General features: G+C 37.1%; 1 protein-coding gene across 1 annotated transcript in view; it reads right to left on the bottom strand.

Annotated features, from left to right (window-relative positions):
- Window positions 1–22,731, bottom strand: part of LOC135195552 (uncharacterized) — a 55,476-nt gene that overhangs the window by 11,426 nt on the left and 21,319 nt on the right. Inside the window, exons 2-3 of the mRNA XM_064221818.1 lie at window positions 9,685–9,831; window positions 7,995–8,168 (exon numbers count right to left, since the gene is read on the bottom strand). Coding sequence (XP_064077888.1) covers window positions 7,995–8,168; window positions 9,685–9,831 — 321 coding nt within the window. The remainder of the gene's footprint in view (window positions 1–7,994; window positions 8,169–9,684; window positions 9,832–22,731) is intronic.

Here is a 22,731-nt window from a genome sequence, read left to right as displayed (position 1 = left end):
AAATTGGAGAGGAGAAGAGAGAATGAAGAAACTGGCGGATATGCAGTTTTAAAATGGTAATGATACTACTGATAATTTAACTTTATTACTAATTATAATTATTATGCAAATAATTATTGCTCGCATTTACATATTCTCATTCGTTATCAGATTCTGGTCTTGAATAATGTGGACATTTCCTAAGGCAGGGTTTCGAAACTTGGAAATTCAATAGGCCTATGATGGGGCGAACGTTAGTTCATAAAGTGTCACTTACGTCACTGTAACGTAAATAATATAATGTTGCACCTCATTCCCGCCAAAGTTACTTGTTTTGTAATTAACTAAGAAATATATTTTCTAAGTATCGATACAGAATCTTCAAACCATGATGGGCAGATTCTGGAGGCCAGCCACACACACACACACACACACACACACACACAGAGAGAGAGAGAGAGAGAGAGAGAGAGAGAGAGAGAGAGAGAGAGACACTCACCAAAATCCTAGACTCATATTCACACCGACCATGGCTGCACCACTGCTGTACTTGATAACGACTGAATAACAAAAAGTTACCGAAACAGTTCGTATTTCATGATCTATCGACCTTCACTTTGTCAAGGAATTAGGGAGTATATAATCCTTTCAGTTTAGAATGTGAAGTTTCGAACACTTCATTATTCTGGGCAGCAAACGTATACCATAAATGTAATAATATAAAAAAAAATAACACCACTACATAAAAACTTTAACATTTATGAAAAATAAAATTTGAAATTCTTCCTTTCTATACCAAGTTACTGGCTCTATTATGTCCCCACTACCAATATATGAATAAACAAAAGAATGCAATTCCCTTTATATTATTTAATAAAAAAAAAAATACATAATGACATGTCTGGCTGTCTAGTAAAAATAAAAAGCAATGTAAAACTATACAGGAAAAAAACATTGATCGATTCGTGCCCTCACTATAATAAAAGCGTGAACTGGCAACTTAAGCGAAATTACCACATAGTCATAATCATGTGAATTATGATCAGGTGAGCGCTCACTCAAGACTTGAATTATCACTCTTTTTTATGAAATTCCACAACGCAACTTAATGCCCTGGGATTTCAAGGGTATATTCCAGAATGAGACAAGTGCATTATAATGTTTAAGGCTATTTCCCAACAATATTTCCGTATAATTTTGTTCTAATTCGGGGTACAGAGAACCTTGAATTCAGCCCGTTACATCGACTCGTTTGAATGACATTATATTTCGCTCTGTCCAAGACAGGATCATAAGATATCTAAGCGATACAACTCATAAAAACTGATCATAACTAATCATACTACATCTAATCACTTATACGACGATGATAATTCAGCTAATCACGAATTATTAGCTAAACAGAAGAGCACAAAGTAATAGTTAATCATTTACCCGCATATGGCAACTATAGAATCCTCCATTGTATTTGGCAACTCTTTATTGTCCGGCGAATAAATGCATTATTTAGAGGCTCTGCTTTGATCCACACAGACACAGAGGGATCATGGGTACTGACGTCATGACCCAGAAACTTTTACGTGAATCGTTGGAAGTCGGGTCAAATTCAGAGCCGTAGATGGTCACAATTTAATCATTTTAACTAGGAAAATAATAATAAAGAAACCTACATAAACATGATTTATACAAGCACGCATACATAGGGGATTGTACGGTCTCGTAGCACTACGTATACTAGGCCTAAATGTAGTTATTTTGGCATAGAGTTTGTAAAATAATACTAAATAAACCTACATTAACATGAATTATACAAGCACGCATACATAAGGGATTGTAAGGTCTCGTAGCACTACGTACAGGCCTAAATGCAGTCATTTTGGTAATGAGGTTGTTAGACCTGTCTCTACCTACACCGCCCTGGAAACTGTTGACTCATGAGATGAGCTTAATACTGTTGGACAGAAATTCACTCACTCTCTCTCTCTCTCTTTCTCTCTCACTCACACATTCTTTATAAAACCAGGTTATTAGCACTGAACACCGATATTCTTTGAACGGCCAAAAAAAGTTTTAGCTCAAGGAAGTACCGGGTGTTAACATGGACAAGTTTTTGTCGTACTAATGCAGAGGTCTCTCCTTCAACCTGACCACTGAGTCAAAACACTTGAACGACTCACATACGGCTGGACAAACTAATTTTACATAATAAAACTCGTTTACCAATATGTAAAGTACTGTCATATTATTACTGTGGCCAACCGGTGTGAGTTTTATACCAGATAAAACTCGTTCAATGGAAGTTTTCGTTATCTATAAATAAAAGAACGAAACCAAGACGGAGGAATTAGTCCTACATTCTATTTTATTTTTGAATAGCATAGAAATCATTTTTCACGCTAAAATAAAAATTCACAGAACGTTAAGTATGTACTATAGTATATACTTACAACAAAGTGTATACTTTTCTGTGCATGGCTGAAAACGGTTATATATACACTGCTATAAAAAAACGAATTCAAATGTTAGACTGCGCAAAGGCAACGCTTTTCTATGCAAATTAGGAAAGAGCACAACAGGGGCCAAGCCCTGGAACCTATGAGGTCATTCAGCGCTGAAACGGGTAATGCATAAAGAGATAAGAAATAATAATCCAACTATAGGGTACACGAAAGGTAGAAGAGGAAGTTCAACAAGGAATGAACAGGCAGATAAATAGATCAAAATGACGTAAGTCGATGACACAACGAGAAACATTACTAACGTAGGACTAGTTCCAGATCCATAGACTTTGAACTCTGCAGCCTGGAAACCTGTCCAGAGGAGATGACCTTGAAGAGTCCAGGATCTTCATTTTAAAACGCACTGCTGATGCCACGAACCAACAGTATATAAAAAAAATAAAATAAACATTGCAAGTGGAATTGGAATATAGAATTTAGGCCTAAGGCAAAGCGCTGGAATCTGTGGGGTCATTCAGCGCTGAAAATAACGTTGGAATAGTTGTTAGAGAGAGTGGAAAGTAAGGAAGAGAATGTAAACAGATGTGCGTTACCGTGAATGAATGGAAGTGCTTATGCAGCTGCGGGCCAGAGGGACGCCACGAAGAACCTTAAAATTAATGTCTACAGTGCACCGCTTGAGGTACAATGACGGCACTACTCTCCTACGAATACCTATTATATATATATATATATATATATATATATATATATATATATGTATGTATTTATATACATATATATATACATTATATATATAACACACATATATATATATATATAATATATATATATATATATATATATATGTATATATATATTCAATCACCCATCCACTTAAGCCCCACTAACTTAATTCTTATCTGATCGAGTGACAATTATTCTCAGAACCTGGAGGCGAGAGAAACCGATTTAATCTCTCTCTCTCTTTCTCTCTCTCTCTCTCTCTCTCTGTCGCCACTTGATTCTCTCCAAATTACTCCAACTTCTTTTGTTTATCTTCTTCTCCTTCTCCTTTTGGACAAAGGCACACACGAAACTCGACAAATGAAGGTGATTTGTTTTTGTGCTAAAAATTTAGAAGTAAGAGTTCTATTTCTTTATCATTCTTTTATAAGCTACTCATTACTTATTAAACAATTCACCGCAATAATATGAAAATTAACTAAAATGAATTTGTGTGATATCCGATGTTAACATCATCAAATAAATAAATAAATAAATAATAATACAATTTTAAATATCCAAAGAAGCTTCATGTGTCGTGTCCTGAACCGCCAACCCCACAAATACATACATACATACATACATACATACACATACGGCTGCGTGAAAGCTCTTAACTGCGTGTTTCATGCTTTACAAGATACAAACACAAATAAACACTTTATTTTAACTTTTTAAAGAAGTAAGACATTAACAGGTATTCTAATCTTCGTCCGAGCCAGAACTTGTGGCAAGACAGAGCTAACAATTTCCACCTACGGAGGAAATGGATAGACTGGACCTGGCGAGGGGTGAGGAAACGAGATAGGAGGAGGAGGAGGAGGAGGAGGAAGAATACGAGGAGGAGGAGGAAGAAGTACGAGAAGAGTGAACGCGGATAGAGGAAGGAAGTAGGAGGATGAAACGAGATAGGAAGAGGAGGAGGCGGAGGTAGAACGTAGAAGAAACGGACGATAGGAGGAAGAGGAGGAGGAGAAGGAAGAGTAGGAGGAGGGAACGAGATAGGAGGAGGAGGAGGAGGAGGAAACGAGATAGGAGAAGGAGGAGGAGAAATTAGGAGGAAGACAGAGGAGGAGGACGTAGGAGGGAACAGATAGAAGGAGGAGGAGGAGGAGTATAGTAGAAGGGAGGAAACGAGATAGGAGAGAGTAAGAGTAGAGGAAGAAACGAGTTAGGAGGAGGAGGAGGAGGACGAGGAGAAGGAAGAGTAGGAGGAAAGAGTAAACGAGACAGTACGAAGAGGAAGAGGTAGGAGGAGGAGAGGAGAGGAGGAAGGAGGAGGATAGGAAAAGAAGAGATAGGAATGAAGAAGAGAATAAACGAAGGATAGAAGGAGGAGGAGGAGGAGTAAGAGTGAGGGAGGAAAAAAAGATATGAGGAGGAGGAGGAGGAGGAGGAGGATGAGGAGTAGGAGTAGGAAGAAAAGGGTGAGGAGGAAACGAGATAGGAGAAGAGGAGGAGAGGAGGAGGATGAAGTTAGGAGTAGGAGAAAAGTGTGGGGAGGAAAGGAAACGAGATAGGAGTGGAGGAAGGAGGAGGAGGAAACGAGATAGGAGAAGGAGGAAGAAGAATAGTAGGAAGAAGGAAGGGAACGATAGAAGGAGGAGAGGAGAGAGGAGAGTAGGGAGGATGACGAATGGAGGAGAGGCGGGAGGAAGGAGGAGGTAGAGGGGAGAAAAAAGGAAATAGGAAAGTAGGAAATGGCGGAAGAGGAAGAGTAGGGAGGATGAAACGATGGGATAGGAGGAAGGAGCGGGGCGGCGGAGGCGGAGGAGGAGGAAAAAGGAAGGAAAAGGAAGGAAGGAAGAAAGTAAGGAGGCAGGATGAACAGAGGGGATGAGGCTAAATGCTGATTAAGAGCATCGTGAAGCGTCAGCAGCTGAGAGCTTTGTGAAACCACCTATGGAGGGAAGAGGATGTGACGAGGGGAGGAGGAGGAGGAGAAGGAGGAGGAGGAGAGGAGGAGGGGAGGAGGAGGAGGGGAGGTGGAGGAGGGAAGAGGAAAGGGTGGGGGCGGGGGGAAGAAGGGGGGTGGGAGGGTAAGATAAAGAGGATGGATGATGTCTCATCGTAGATCGGAGGCGGCTGATAAGAACATTTAAATTACTTTATTTAATCTAAATATATATATATATATATATATATATATATATATATAATTATATATATCGACGTCTCATCTTCAGCTATAACAAAAAATGAATGAAAATAAGAAAAAATAAATATAAAATAATCTACCGAGCGCCATGACACCACATATATACTATACTGTCAGGCTCCGTAATTCGGCAGCAACAAATAATGATTACTTAATGGTTCGGACGGGATTACCGAGCACCGGGTAGTAATGCTGCTGATTGCATGTTTTGATTACACAATTAGGAAACTACATGAGAGAGAGAGAGAGAGAGAGAGAGAGAGAGAGAGAGGAGAGATAGAGAGAGGATGAGAGAGAGTAGCATTACCAACAATAAGGCAACTACATCAGAAGAGGATGAAAGAAGTGGAGCATAAAAAATAAACAACTATATGTGAGAGAGAGAGAGAGAGAGAGAGAGAGAGAGAGAGAGAGAGAGAGAGCACACACAATAAGGCAACTACATGAGAGAGAGAGGGAGAGAAGAGAGAGAGAGAGAGAGAGTAGCATACACAATAAGGCAACTACATCAGAGAGAGAGAGAGAGAGAGAGAGAGAGAGAGAGAGAGAGAGAGAGAGTAACTTCAACTCCCAAACAACAGCTACTCAGTAACCAATCAACTTCCCTAAAAGGCGCCCCCCCCCCCCCCCCCCCCCCCCCCCCCCCCGCCCCACCCCCCCCCCCCCCCGCCCCTAAACCAATAAGTCTCCCAAGAAAATGGCATTGCATTATGGGAAACCTGCTCATGAAATATGGAATTTTTTTGGCCCATATATTACATACTACACTACAGGACCCCCGTTTTTTTTTTTTTTTTTTTTTTTTTTTTTTTTTTTTTTTAATAATCACGATCTTCTGACTGATCGATTATTGGTGCTCTGGCGTCACGAAGATGGATATGACCAGATGAATATGTGCAAATACACCACAAACACTAAGAAAAAAATTCTTGGCAAAAACACTAAAGAAAATGTAAATAAAAATATGTTGACAGGTTACAACGATAAAGATAACGCATCGTATTCACCTTTTAAAATTCTCAAACGTTACCATGGTCTACGGGCTGCTCTATGAGCAAGAGCCCGTGCTGGCATAAGGCCAGCTTAATCTCCAACAACCACGCTACCATGGAAACAAGAAAATATGGGTGAGTGAAAAGACAACAAAACAAAGAAGTAAAACTAACAAACAAAACACAGATAACAAAAACAGTGATTGGTCTTAAGTATATCTGAGTTTAATCAGACCAGTGTGTTTGGTTACTTAGCAACGTGACTTACAGCTTATTGTGGGATCTGAACCACATTATATATCGAGAAATGAATTTCTAATCACCAGAAATTAATTCCTCAGATTCCACGTTGGCAGAGCAGGGAGCGAGCTCGGGCTACCAGATCGGTAGGCGAGCACGCAACCCACTCGTCCAACGAGGAACTGTGAGTGGTCTTAGGAACATCGAATGGGTCTAATCCAATCTTATCTTGGCGACTCTACTTTCTTCTGAGGCTTTGCCTCTTCCACTGGTTCTGTTCTATCCGTACAATTTATGTCTTAAAAGCAAACGAGTTCAAATAGAAAGAGAAATAAACTCACCGTCCTTCTTTTACAAATAAATAAATAAATAAATAAATAAATAAAATCAAAAATCAATAATAAATTCACGAATTTCAATTTATTCCAAATTTATATAATAATAATAATAAAATAAATAATAATAATAATAATAATAATAATAATAATAATAATAATAAGAGTTGCATCCTGAGTTTGGGAGTGATAACATCCAAAAGATTAAATTAGAAATAATAACAAAAAAGTTCTAATTACCTGGAATATACTATACTTTTCAAAGTCAAATTCCACAAGAAGAATTACGAAACGAAAAGCGTGAACGAATCACGAGCTGAACTGTCACACAATACAAGAAGATAAACCGAAAGTTATTTAGGAATCTTAATTAGATAGTGACCCCAATGCGTCTTAAATTAAACCGGTATGTAGTACAAGCCCGTTGGGGATGCCCGTAAAAACGTACAATAAAAGACTGTCAATATCATAAAGATCATGATCCTTGAAAACCGCTGGGAATCACTATCTAGAAAGATCCGCTATTTTGTAAAGTACTCACTATACTCAAAACTCGGGAAAATATGACACGTACCTTGGTAGAATCTGTAAGAACCACAACCTAAATGATTATATCTAAAGTAAACTCTACGACGATTACGTGAAAACTGGGTGACGAGCAGACATAGATATAAAACTACATAATTGTACAGTATGTACAATCATCTACAACACATGTATAGTATTTTCGTGCATTAAAAGGTGCGACAAGAACCCAGCAAAGATCATGCCATATAACGTCTCTAACGGAAGTAGCTACAGGAGAGAGAGAGAGAGAGAGAGAGAGAGAGAGAGAGAGAGAACTGAAATGAAGAAAGAGGGTCTGCATACATCATGCACGTGAGAGAGAGAGAGAGAGAGAGAGAGAGAGAGAGAGAGAGAGAGAGAGAGAGCTTTCCGAGTACATAAAACATCCTTGAAAGATAATCATCACAGTTCGTGCAAAAGATATACCCATTAACAGCTAGAGAGAGAGAGAGAGAGAGAGAGAGAGAGAGAGAGAGAGAGAGAGAGAGAGAGCCCCAACCTTCGAACATGCCCGTCGTCTTGATGCAATATCTCGCCTCGAAGACGTGATCGCACGATTTGGGCACTAGAGACGTGACCGAATCCGCGGGGACTTCGTGATACCCCTCCTTGAAGTACTCCGGGCAGTTGATATCTTTGCTGCTGTCGCATTGATAGCATTCCAGCCCGCCCACTGCAACACATGCACGGTGGGTTAGTCATGTCAACAAAGTCTTCTTCTTCTCTACGACCCGTAGAGGACAGCAACACATGCACGGTGGGTTAGTTATGTCAACAATGTTCCCCTTCTCGTACCATACAGGACACTATGGGTACCTGACTTCATATTTGTTATCAACCAACCACTACTGCAGCTATACCGTCACCATGTTAGTAGCAGCTTGGGAGACGAATGAAAGCTTAATTAAACTATTTACAAAAGGAGATGGGTTAGTAAGTAGTCCCCTTCTCAATCGATACAGGACACGATGGGTACCTGACTTCATTGCCGTTTTCAACCAACCACTACTGCAGCTATACCGTCACCATGTTAGTAGCAGCTTGGGAGACGAATGCCAGCTTAAATAAACTATTTACAAAAGGAGATGGGTTAGTATATAGCAAGGACGATACACAAATAGCACCTTGTCCCTGAACGCTACGAGAATCTAGTCCGGAAACCCATGCAGAGGCCATGCTACCCAAGAGGGTACTGACCCGAGGCTAACATTGACCTGCAAAAAAAAAAAGAAGACTGATAGTGTAAGTTGAAGCGTCTACAGTATTTACAACATGACGAGCAGAATCAAATCCCATACAAGGCTCGTTAGTACGCCCAATCACCTGAGTGGAGGAGGTTATACAGACGCGGATGGAAGTCTCCTACATGGTGCGTATTGGCAATACGTTGCAGCAACCAGAAAATGGTTAAGTTTTATCGTCTGGTAATTACCAGAAAATTACTCAAATTTTTGGTCATCAACGGCTTTAATTTGTGGTAAGTAAATTACTCACATTTATTATCAGAAACGGCTCATTTAATCAGAAAATGACTATAATTTACTGTCAAAAAAAGTACTCACATTTATGGTCAGAAAAATGGCCAAATTTAATGTTTAATATAAGAAATTTAGTCAGAAAATTATCCGAACTTTATAGTCAGAAACGGGTCCAATTTAGTCAGAAATTACTTAAATTTACTGTCAGAAAATTACTAAAATTTATACAGAAAAAGGCCAAAATTTAATGTCAGAAACGGGTCAAATGTAGTCAGAACATTACCCGGAATTCATAGTCAGAAAAGGCTCAGATTTAGTCAGAAATTACTTAAATTTTCTGTCGGTAAATTTATGGCCAGAAAAATATAATTTAGTCTCAATAATGACAAAATTTAAAGTCAAAACAATATCAAAATTTAATGTCAGAAAAATACTAGATTTTAATGCTAGCAGCGGTTCAAATTTAGTCAGAAACTAAAAAAAAATAAATAAATAAATAAAGCAGTAAAAAAATTACTCAAATCCAGCGAGAAAACAACTGAAGCGCTCCCAAAAGCAAGACGCGACGCAGGCAGGAGACTTTACACCATCCATAGGCAAAAATCGAGATAGAGGGAGAGAGAGAAACCAAGGCTATTATTAATATTATTACAGAGAATTGGTTAGTCGTAAGGCGGGAGCGAGAGACCTCTTGAGAGAACTAACCCCCACCTTCGAAGAGGCCCGTCATCTTGACGCAGTAGGACGCCTCCTGGATGTGGTCGCAGGAATCGGCGAAGAGGGTATGGTGCTGGGGTAGGGCCTCCCCGCACGACCTCTCCTGGGTGGAGTCGCACTGGAAGCAGTCCAGTGAGGCAGCTGTTCCAGGACGAAAGATGAAAAATACTGGAGTTGATCATTTATAAAGAGAGGAGTTAAACCTGATCAGTAAAGGAGCCTGGAATTGATAACTTAAAAAGAGTTTACTTCTACTGAATAAAAAAAAAAAAAAGTCTATAAACATTTATAATCATAAATACAATGTGTCCATAAAGTCCCAGTACCATTACATGCAATAAATACTTGTAATGGTACTAAAACTTTATAGACACCCTGTAGACCTGTTAAAGATGCTAAATACAGATTTTTATGAAATATAAATAAGAGTCCATCATTACAAATAAATGATTTTATCATTAACACGAGGGACTTTATCACTGGCGAGTAAATAAGTTTATACAAGTTTATCATTATACATTGAAGTTAATCATTAAGGATAAAAAGTTTCACTGAGGATGAACAAAACATATGAAGAGATTTCATCACCAATTAAAGGGGGTTCACAATTTTTTCAAAAACGACAAACAATAAAAATGATGTTAATGAAACTTATATGACCATTTAGTGCCCAAGAGGCTCTTACCAGGGCAAGAAATGCTTTTGTAAATACTGTAGTGATATTCGTGGCACTATGGGGAATGAGTGACTTGACTAATCAATCTTGGGTTACAAATTTAATAGGAAGATACAAAATCATACATATAAAGATTTTTTTTTTTTAAGAAACAAATACATACATTTCATACATTTAATGCAAGCGGCAATGCCTTAACTATCCAAAGCCTTTTAAGAGCAAGAAAAACTGGAATATTTTTAAATATTTCCTGAAACTATATAATAAAGTTATTTTACAAATACAAGGAAGAAAACAGTTATTTTACAAATACAAGGAAAGGAAAAGTTATTTCACAAATATAAGGAAAAGAAGTTATTTTACAAATACAAGGAAAAGAAGTTATTTTAAAAATACACGGAAAAGACAGCTGGACAGAAATCTGCCTACAGATTATGTCTGGAAGTAGTTTATATACATCTGAAAAAGTTAAAATATTTTTATCTTCAATAATAACTTGGGATACATATTTATATCCATCGACCAAAAAATAGCATTTATCTTAATGGTTATAAAAAATGGCATTTATCTCAATGATTTACATAGTTAAAGGTAAATATTTATCTACTATATATGAATACACAATGCATAAAAAATGCATCTATATGGTTCATATGAAAAAAGCTGGTGCTAAAAACAGACTTAGGAATAAATTTCCATTTTCATATAATAAAGTAGACTAAGGATAAAATAAAAACACTTATCGCCATTATACAGATAATACACAAAAAAACAAAAAAAATCTTTATTTTCTTTTTTTTATAAAGAGTATTTTGACAGATGCATTTTCCATGTAATGAAAAGTTTAGCAGGTACAACACGTTGAATCTTCAGAAAACGAGGATATACATATACATGTATATACCTTTGTATACATATATACATACACTTATATATATATAATCCATGTCCTAAATGTTCGAATGAACGGTAAACAGAACGATTAGAAACGCCTCTATTATTGGTTCGTTCACCAACATGTGCGCGCGATAGCTGCGTGGTTAAAGGCGCTTCACTGTACGTCCTAACTTCTTGGTTTCTAGGTTCGCGCCCGGAAGCCGACGAAATTTTTATCAAATAAAAAATTCCCATTCGGTTAACATATATTGAAAATTTATTAATTCCGAGGTAGAGCGAATTAGATATTAAAGGACATTTGTAGCTTAATGCGTAAATATGAATCACGGTGATGTAATCAGACATATATATATATATATATATATATATATATATATATATATATATATATATATATATATATATATAACCTTACAACTCGAATATGTTCTACTATCTCTACAACTACCAATTCTACAATTATAAGTAATTATAATAATAGATAGAAAGAAGTTGTAATAATAATAATAATAATAATAATAATAATAATAATAATAATAATAATAATAATAAAAGTTGTAGACCAGACGGAATCTGGAACATAAATACCAATATGAATCCAGTGGGTGACAGCATTATTGCTGCTATAAAATAGTTTTAATACCTTAATTAATCTAGACTCCCAAGAGGACACTACCCACCATTTCTCTTCCTAAACTACAAGGCTTTGGAATTCTCCCCCGAACCCTTTGCCTGCAACTGTTATAACCTTCACATGGCGGGTAAAAAGAAACTGCAACTCAAAATGGGCTAAAAATAATCACGAAGAAATTTAATTTGTTTATATTTTATATATATTTTATTTACTTGAAATACGCAGTTTTTATTTTGTTTGTCTATGCCTGTATATCAGGAAGGAGAGAGAGAGAGAGAGAGAGAGAGAGAGAGAGAGAGAGAGAGAGAGAGAGAGAGAGAGAGAGAGCATAATCCACCTGAACAGGAAGTAAGTAGCATGGAAAAAAGTATCTAGACCGTGAAGTAATATTTCCTCATAGGGAGAGAGGCACAGGACTGATAAACACAGAGAGAGAGAGAGAGAGAGAGTGCCCAAAATTAATTTGAGAGATTATTTCGAGAGAAAGAGGAAGTGTGACTGATGTTATGTTGAGAGAGAGAGAGAGAGAGAGAGAGAGAGAGAGAGAGAGAGAGAGAGAGAGAGAGAGAGAACTCTATTATAAGCCTTCGTGTGACTGGCCTTTAAATGTTAGGTTTATACCAAGGTTGTTGAGATAGGTCACTCTGGCATTAAAGGTCGCTTTCTTCTCCCCCAGTGATATTACAACGGGTTCTCGTGTGCTTATAGGGTAGATAAATATTACGTTCATTGTTTAAAAGCATTTACCTGTTATTTGATGAAGACAGAGGCTATGTGTACCAATGTAACAAACATATGATTACGCATATGGATGTAAATGTCAGTTAATGAATTTGGAAACCCAAGAAATTGTTTTATAGTTACTTTCCTGTAGAGACAGTTCAATTAGACATTCAATAATGACGCACACAGGAGTATGGGTGTGTATAATACATATACGCATACATGTATATAAACATATACATATATATAAATATGATTATATATGTATATTATACATTATATATGTATATAATGTACATTACATATGTATATGTATATATACATATATAGTGAGAGAGAGAGAGAGAGAGAGAGAGAGAGAGAGAGAGAGAGAGAGAATAACCGTCTTGCTTAACAGTACAATCAATAAATAAAAAGTAATATATATATATAACCGCGCCGCGAGGTGAATACCAAAAGTTCTAGTATACTATTGCAGCCTCTCTCTCTCTCTCTCTCTCTCTCTCTCTCTCTCTCTCTCTCTCAGAGAGGTACGTTTTCTCATTAAGTGAAAGTTCATTCATTCCCCGACATAATGAACTCGCCGAGTCAGCGTCCTTCCTCCAATATAAACACGTAGAAGCGGGAAAAAGCAAAAAAGAAAAAACAAAAATAAACAAACAAACAATCACAGGAATGATTCATTGTCTTTGGCAAATACAACAACGACAAAGAGAGACGTTTTAAGAATTGCGGCATACAATAAATGTCGAGCGAAATGTTGTGACACAAAGGATTGCAGAAATCTTTTGCTTTTAATGTGAGTTAATGTGAGGTATTTTCCATCACACTTACTTTCTGCTTTCTTTATTATTATTTTTATTTCGCGTCACGTTTCAATTCCTGCTCTTAATGTGAGTTAATGTGAGGTGTATTTTCCATCACACTTATTGATTATTTTTTTTTTCGTGGCACGTTTTAATTCCTGTGACTGAATTTACACAGGGGTACCACAGCAGTTTAAGCCAGTATATTATATATATATATATATATATATATATATATATATATAGTTATATACACACACACATATATATATATATATATATATATATATATATATACACTCGTTATATATAAATGATAAGGGTGGGAGTCAGTCCACCGAAATATAGTGTTTTAATGGGCCTTTTATACTTGAGACGTATCCTGTTTTAACAGAAAAACTTATTTGTATACACATACACACACATATACATACATACATACATATATATAGTGTAGAGTCGGTTATGACAAGATTCAAGAAGTCTGGTCTTATCCACATTCAAGCAACATAAGCGAATGCTTGAAGGCAGACGACGAAGGCGAGCAATATGAGTTTCGTAATCAACCGCTCACCCCAATACGTTGAAGAGTTTATCATCATTATTATTATTATTATTATTATTATTATTATTTAGAGTCACGCACTCTAAAAAACCACGCAGCTGATCACAATAACAAATCCACTTAAATCTGTATACGTTCCAAGAACTGTCCCTTCTCAACTTACGACCACAAAAAAGCAAAAAAAAATAAAAAAAAATAAAAAACATTTATGAGAGAGAGAGAGAGAGAGAGAGGAGAGAGCACTTTGTAGTATGTATGCTTATGATACAGTTCCCTTATTGCAATACACTTGGGGCGAGGGGGTGGCAGTTGGGAAGGAATTATTCCTAAAATCCAGAATAATAATCGTGTGTAAGCATTTGCAAACTAAACACACAAATAAACAAAACAAATAGAGGAGACAGATTCACGCAAAAAACAAAAAAAACACACACACACACACAAACACAAACAAAACAAATAGATGGCAGATTCATGCAAAAAAAAAAAAATATAAATAGACACACAAACAAAACAAATAGATGACACACATTCATGCAAAGCAAAAATTCAAACAAACATCTTGATAAGACGGACACCAGCAGTGCGTTTCTCCTCAAACTGCACAACAAATCCTGTTGCCATGACGACGCATACAACAACACTTCGAAACCACTGGATTTTAATACTGACACAAGAGAGCCATTCGTTTATATAATATTAATGAACGAGTGGTGAAATTTACTACATATTTTCAGCTATGAATCAATGAATATAATAATATACAAAATAACAAAAGGTGTTCTCAATGAATATAATAATATACAAAATAACAAAAGGTGTTCAACTCGAGAAATCACTCTTTGTTAACTTTTGAGTCTTATAAAACATTGAGTTTTATAAAAAAAAAAAAAAAAAAAAAAAAAAAAAAAAAAAAAAAAAAAAAAAACACTGAGTTTTATAACATAAAAATACCATCCACAACAAGAAAGGTAAGACACAGAAAGATGGAAGGAGAAAAAACAATGATAATTTGATGATGAAGAATATACGAAAGGACACATCCGGGGTCAGTTAGGGTCACAATGGCCATGCTTCGATCCCTGACCAGAGACCTCCCACCTTACCTTACAGACCTTACATCTTGTTCGGGTTGCCCCAGGTCCCTCAGTGTGAGGCACCTCTAATGTCTACCAAGAGAGTTGCTAGTACATCTTCCTGGTATATTTTGCATCTTCCAATCTTGGATGGTCTGGGATGCAGTTTAGATATTTGTCGAGCTTATTCTTAAACACATCTACGCTCATCCTGATGATATTCCTCAGATGAGCTGGCAACGCATTGAATAGACGCTTGCATTACGATGCTGGTGCGTAGTGGATTAATGTCCTGTGTTTGCTTTCCTTATTTTTCCTGGTATATTTTTTGGGCACTATTAATCTACCTCTGCTTGCTCTTTCTGATATTTTTAGTTCCATGATATTTTCTGCTATTCCTTCTATCTGTTTCCATGCCTGAATTATCATGTAGCGTTCTCTTCTCCTTTCCAGACTAATATTTTAATTTTGAATTGTAGTCTTTCCCAGTAGTCTAGTTTCTGGGTCCTTAACTTCTTCTATTCTAGCTGTAAAAGGACCTTTGTACACTCTCTATTTGTGCAATATCCTTTTGATAGTGTGGGTACCATATCATATTGCAATATTCAAGTGGACTACGAACATATGTTTTATAAAGCATAATCATGTGTTCAGCTTTTCTTGTTTTGAAGTGCCGTAACAACATTCCCATTTTTGCTTTACATTTTGCCAACAGAGTTGCTATTTGATCATGCATAACATGTTCCTATTCCATCATCACACCAAGGGGGTCTTTAACTAACTGCTTCCTTATTTGTGATGGACTCATTATTAGGTCCCTTATATGCATATAGCTTTCTTTCTCTGTCTCCATATTTATTGATTCAAATTTATCAGAGTTAAATACCATCCTATTTACCTCTGCCCAATCATATACTTTGTTAAGGTCTCTTTGTAGAGCGTTCCTATCTTCATCACAAGTAATTTCTCTACTTATTCTTGTGTCATCTGCGAAACTACTCACTACCGAATCCTTAACATTATTGTCTATGTCTTCAATCATAATAACAAACAGTATTGCAGCTAACGTACCTTGCGGCACACCGGATATTACCTTGGCTTCATCCGATTTCTCGTCGTTTGCAATAACTATCTGTTTTCTGTTGTGTAAAAAATTCTTTTAACCATCTTCCTACTTTATATCCACGATATTGTGTTTTCTAATTTTCTTCGCTAATATATTATGGTCTACTTTATCAAAAGCTTTTGCAAAGTCTAAATAAACCACACATCTGTTTCATTCCGCCGCTTTTCATATTTTTGATATGTTTTCACGGTGGAACTACAGTTGGGTTTGTGTACTTTTTTTTTTTTTCCGGGTTGGGGTACGAACCACCATGTTGTCCTTTCATTGAAACAAATTATTTTTATTAAATGTTCATAATATTTTTCTTCATTACCCATTTCATACACTTTCATTATATGTGATGTTAGACTCACAGGCTATAATACTGCTCTAGTCTTGTATCCACTTTTGAAAGATAGGGGTAATATACGCTAATTTGTGCCATCATCATATATCTTGCCTGTATCTACACTTTGTCTTAATAATATTGCAAGTGGCTTTGCGATAGAATGAACTACTTTCTTTAACAAAATAGCAGGAATTCCATCAGGCCCTGCAGCAGCAGCTCCATTTTTAATTTCATTAATAGCCTGCAACAATATCAGCTTCATTAATATCTATGTCAGCTAAATATTCACTAATTTCATCCCTTACTTCTATATCATTATCTTCATTATCTATTCTAGGGGGGGTGAATTCTCTCTTATATCGTTCTGCCAGTATGTTTGCAAATTTCCTTTTTTTTCATTCGTTAATCTCCCTTCAATTCTCAGAGGGCCTATTTCTATTCTTCTTTTTATTCATTTTCTTCGCATATGGAGTATAATAGTTGGGGTTTTGCTTGATATTTAATAGGGTTTTTTTCTTCCAAGTCCCCGTTTTTCATTTTCTTTTGATTGTATAATCTTTTTTTCTGCATTTTCTATCTTACTTTTTTGTTTTAGTTCTATAACTTTTCCATGCATTTTTTTTCTTTTGCAAGACCTTTTTTTTTTCCACTTTTCGATTTTCTGAACAAGATTACTTCTGTCCTCTTGGTATGCATGAATGATGTTTACTTTTCTTCTTCGGTATATATTTTTTTCCACTATTATCTCCAATATTTTATATAATATCTCCGTAATTTACCTTATGTCATCACTTACGAAAAATGTTATCCCAATCTTTGTTTAATTCTTCAATTAAACAAAGAGAGAGAGAGAGAGAAGAGAGAGAGAGAGGATGATGAGAGAGAGAGAGAGAGAGAGAGAGAGAGAGAGAGAGAGACTTTAACCGCATGTGTCATACTCAAGTTGGTTAAGTATTTAATGACGACAAATTCATTCAGAACATGAGAGAGAGAGAGAGAGAACCGAGAAGACGTGAGAGCCAGATGAGCAAGAGAGGGGGATGAGAGAGAGATTGAGAGAGAGAGAGAGAGAGCTTCTATAATGGTAAATTTCATACTCGAGTTGGGCAAGTTATTTCATGAGGGAGAAAATGAACTCTCTTCATTCTCATTACAGGACAATAAAACTAGAGAGAGAGAGAGAGAGAGAGAGAGAGAGAGAGAGAGAGAGAGAGAGAGAGAGACGTCACCATTATAAATCTGCAGTGAAGTCATCGCTGAACATATGCTACGGGAGAGAAATCAGGTAAAGATTTGAACACCTGACGCAGGTAACTATATATAACTTGTACGTTTTATTTACAAATGGAATTATAAATAACGTGCAATAAGAACACTTAGGGAAATTAATAAACATACGATAACAACGCCATCATAAACCAAACAAAAACTTCTTTCAGTTTTCTTCTGAAGATTGAAAAAGGAACCCAGAAAATTACTTTGTATGATGTGTTTACTTATAATTATCTACATTTTACTTTACTCACCACTCGAGTACTTTCAGGCCTCTCTCTCTCTCTCTCTCTCTCTCTCTCTCTCTCTCTCTCTTAGCCTTGCTGACAACCTACACATCTCTTGAAAAAGGGACAGAGATAAGGCCTGAAAGTACTCGAGTGTTGAGTAAAATAAAATGTAAATACTTAAAAGTAAACACGTACTTAGAAAACGCAAGGGAACAGGAAAAAACTGTAAATTAAGAAAGGTGACAACGAATGAACGTGGGTAAAAACGCTACGGGAATTAATAGGTAACTGATAAGCAACCATAATTGGACAGAGAGATCAAGTTAGAACAACGTATCAAGTAATAGAAAAGTCAGTCAAACAATAATAATTACAATTGATACGGACAAAAGACGCAAATACGAATGGAGAAATGAATAACAAGAAAGAAGAAGAATGAGTGTGAGAATGCTGACAGAAATAGAAAACGGGGAAGAGAAAATAAGAATAAAACATATAAATGCTTCGCTATTTCAGAAGACATCCACCTCATACAAAAGGAGTAATGTGGAAAACAAATGATGAAAGAATACAACAGAATATATAAAATAATGTACACAATGCAGTAACAACAATAAACGAGAGGGGAACTGGAAAAAACGAACAAACGCGGACAGAATATATAAAACAAATACAATAGAAAACGCAAAAAAAAAGAAAAAATACGAACGTGGGAACAAGGAAAACAGAAAACGCAAAGAAAGAAACGAACACGACTATCGAGTCACATCCAGTTCCATGTACACAAAGAATTCAACGCACACTCGCAATCACTCCCGACCAACCATTTCTTGCCCCCCCCCCCCACCCCCCCCTCCCCTCCCCCTCCCCCTTCCCTCTCTCTCTCTCTCTCTCTCCCTCACGCTCGAATACACACCAAGAGCAGCAAACATGTCAAGGTATTTCCAGTGGTGTGAGATTACACAAGAGAGGAAAAATAACACCTCTGCTTCAATTAGGGCGAGCGCGCACAGAGAGAGAGAGAGAGAGAGAGAGAGAGAGAGAGAGAGAGAGAGAATTATTATAGATTTTTACATCCTTCTCTCTTTACTGAATTGGACGATGAATAAGTTCTTTCCACTATCTTCTATCATATGAACTTTGTGCCAGAATCTGAATTAGGACTTCAATCCTCAAGGAATTAGGATTTCAATCCTCAAGGAATTTGGATTTCAATCCTCAAGGAATTAGCATTTCAATCCTCAAGGAATTTGGATTTCAATCCTCAAGGAATTTGGATTTCAATCCTCAAGGAATTTGGATTTCAATCCTCAAGGAATTTGGATTTCAATCCTCAAGGAATTAGCATTTCAATCCTCAAGGAATTTGGATTTAAATCCTCAGGAATTAGCATTTCAATCCTCAAGGAATTGGATTTAAAATCCTCAAGGAATTTGGATTTCAATCCTCAGGAAGAATTAGCATTTCAATCCTCAGGAATTTGGATTTCAATCCTCAAGGAATTTGGATTTCAATCCTCAAGGAATTAGGATTTCAATCCTCAAGGAATTTGGATTTCAATCCTCAAGGAATTTGGATTTCAATCCTCAAGGAATTGGACTTCAATCCTCAATGAATTGGGACTTCAATCCTCAATGAATTGGAACTTCAATCCTCATTCGAACTGAGACTTCATTCCTGTCATGTAAATAGGACTTCAGTCCTCAATGACTCAAGACATTCATTCCTCAATGATTTTCTAGGTTTTCTTACTCATTTTTGTCCTTTTTTTACTGCAATACCAACTGTTTAAGTCGGCAACTCTTCCTACTCTTAATCTGAGGGCCTTACTGTATGTGTGTGTATATATATATATATATATATAATACATATAAGAAAATGACACTCATCAACGGAGGGTGCGGGGGTGGGGGGGGGGGGGTGTTTAAACCATCTTATAGATCACAGGCACCACCACCAACCATTACCAGCGGCTGACAACAATAACGACCTCGGTAAGGACGTCGCCCACAGGAGCCAAGGGCCTCACGAAGTTTGCGGCGATGTTGACGAAGCAAACAATATATCAGGTCGGGAATATTAATAAACCACCTCCCAATATTCCGCCGCGGTGGAGAGCAAAAAAAAGAAAAATGAGAGGCGGTGTCCATCGCCTGGAAAATGATACGAAACTTTTCTTTTTGTATTTTTGTAGACTCCGGTCGAGACAGAGTTTCAGATAGAAATATCACCTTAGGGGGATAGAGCTGAATATGGATTTTAGGCCAAAGGCCAAGCACTGGGACTAACGAGGCCATTCAGCGCTGAAATGGAAAACTGACAGTAAAAGGGTTGATAGGTGTAACAGGAAGAAAACCTCAAAGCAGTTGCACTATGACGCAATCGTTAGGAGAGGGTGGAAAGTAAGAAGGAAGAAATAGAATATGAAAGGAGGTACAGTAAAAGAGACGGAAGGGGTTGCAGCTAGGGCCAGAAGGCACGCTGCAACGAACCTTAAGTGATGCTTACAGTACACCGCACGAGGTGCACGGACGGCACTAACCCCCTACGGAGCCGTAAGGGAATAGATTGAAGGTTATTTGCAGCGTCCCTCAGGCGCCTAGCTGCAACCCCTTTCATTCCTTTTACTGTACCTCCTTTCATATTCTATTTCTTCCATAATACTTCCAACACTCTCCTAACAATTGTTGCATTGTGCAACTGCTTTGAGGTTCTCCTCCTGTTACACCTTTCAACCCTTTTCCTCTCAATTCCCCTTCTAGCGCTGAATGACCTCATAAGTCCCAAAGCTTGGCCTTTGGCCTAAATTTTCTATCCCATTCCATCAGCACTGGAGGTTTATGGCGTCACATATGTTTATTCTGTGATTCTTCCTTTGCAAGTTCATGGTCTTTTCATATATATTAATAATAATTCCAGTGGTGGCTTCACTGTTGCGAATTCAGGCTTTCTTTTTTTTTTTTATAAAATACACTCAAAAAGTTTATGTGGAGAAGGTTAATTAATGAAAATTTCAAATTTATAATCCCGGATAAGTAGATGTTCCCGAAAAGCAGATTAACCGTTTGCAAAAAGTAAAATTAACATAGAATATATATATATATATATATATATATATATATATATATATATATGTGTGTGTGTGTGTGTGTGTGTGTGTACAAAATCATAAGCAAACAAGCAAAGACATAAAGACAAAAAGCACAAACTATAAACCTTCCCTATCCAACAGAAAACAATATGTCAAGGTACGATCATAAAAGTCACACGTATACCTGCCCACCTAACCAACCACCTCACCCCTCCCCCTTCCCCTCCCCTTAACACGCAATTCCCCTTTCTTCTCCACCCCCCTCCTCCAAAACCACCTCCCAAAAAACCCAAAATGGTTTTTTTTTTTTTTTTTTTTTTTTTTTTTAAGTTTGCCCCCAGCTCCTCCTTTTGTTCCTCGGAGGAGCTTCGATACAACCGAGTAATAGGTATTCTGAGCTCGATTTCCTGCGGGGAATATCTCTCTCTCTCTCTCTCTCTCTCTCCTCTCTCTCTCTCTCTCTCTCTCTCCCCAATGAAGGCTGAGAAAGCGCACAAGAAAAATATATAGATAAGCTGTAAGGTTCGCAGAGAGAAGAAGACCCAGAGTGAGAGAAGAAGAGGACGGACCTGATTTTCCATTTTCAGTAATAATAATAATAATAATAATAATAATAATAATAATAATAATAATAGCTATCCTCATCCCATTAGTAGAAAGGATGGCACAATTCTATAATATTATATATATATATATCTATATATATATATATATATATATATATATATATATAAATATAGAGAGAGAGAGAGAGAGAGAGAGAGAGAGAGAGAGAGAGAGAGAGAGAGAGATGCATATACATAGAGTTCGTGTGTGTATTACAAATGTTTACATGTATGTATGTATTAGAAAAGACTGGATTATTTTTATTTGCCTTTTATGAATTTAGATCAGCCTTGTTTTTCTAGGTTTAATTTCTAGTTTTTAAGAGTCATTGTGTGGCAGAATAGCCCTTGTTTTGTATGAGCATTTGTTTATATTATTTTTGAAATTTAAGTGTCCGTTGTCTGGTCATTTTAAGTGTTTAGCGTAAAGTGCTTTATTTAACGTTTCTCAGTGTGGTTAGGCGCCTCCTCCCCGTTTGTTTATATCACCGAACTATCTTTTTAACGATTGTTTTTCTTTTTTTTATACGAGTGTTTATGAAAGCGTCTCGGTGATGTCTGGACGTTGGTGCTCGGACAGAGTCAGTTCGGGTTAGAGCACTCCCCTGATATTATACCTTGAGCGGCATACTGATTAGGATTTTGGATGACGATTATTTGGCTGTTTATTTGGACGACGATTCTTTGGATTACGCTTTGGATCCTCGCCTTGGTCTGTTGTCTGCAGGTTCTCTAGTCACCTGCGACTCGAGTGTCTCCTGCCTCGACCTGCGGCTTGAGTACGTCAATAAGGTACTCGCAGGTGCTCCTGTCACCTGCCCTTGAGCCAGTCCTGCCTTTCCCTGACGAGGAGGAATTCCGTGCCATCACTTACGTCTCCAATCAGCAGCTGTGGTTTTGGGAGCTTGCTAGCTCGTGAGATGGCCTGTAGGGAGGCTGACGCCAGGTAAGACAGCATGTCACTGACTTTCGTTTGGGATCGCCTTTCCCTTTATGTTTATACTCTGGCGTT

This window comes from Macrobrachium nipponense, chromosome 16 (assembly GCF_015104395.2).
Source record: "Macrobrachium nipponense isolate FS-2020 chromosome 16, ASM1510439v2, whole genome shotgun sequence".
NCBI lineage: Eukaryota > Metazoa > Arthropoda > Malacostraca > Decapoda > Palaemonidae > Macrobrachium > Macrobrachium nipponense.
Note: the sequence above shows the minus strand (reverse complement) of the source record. Positions and strands in the feature narration are given on the sequence as shown.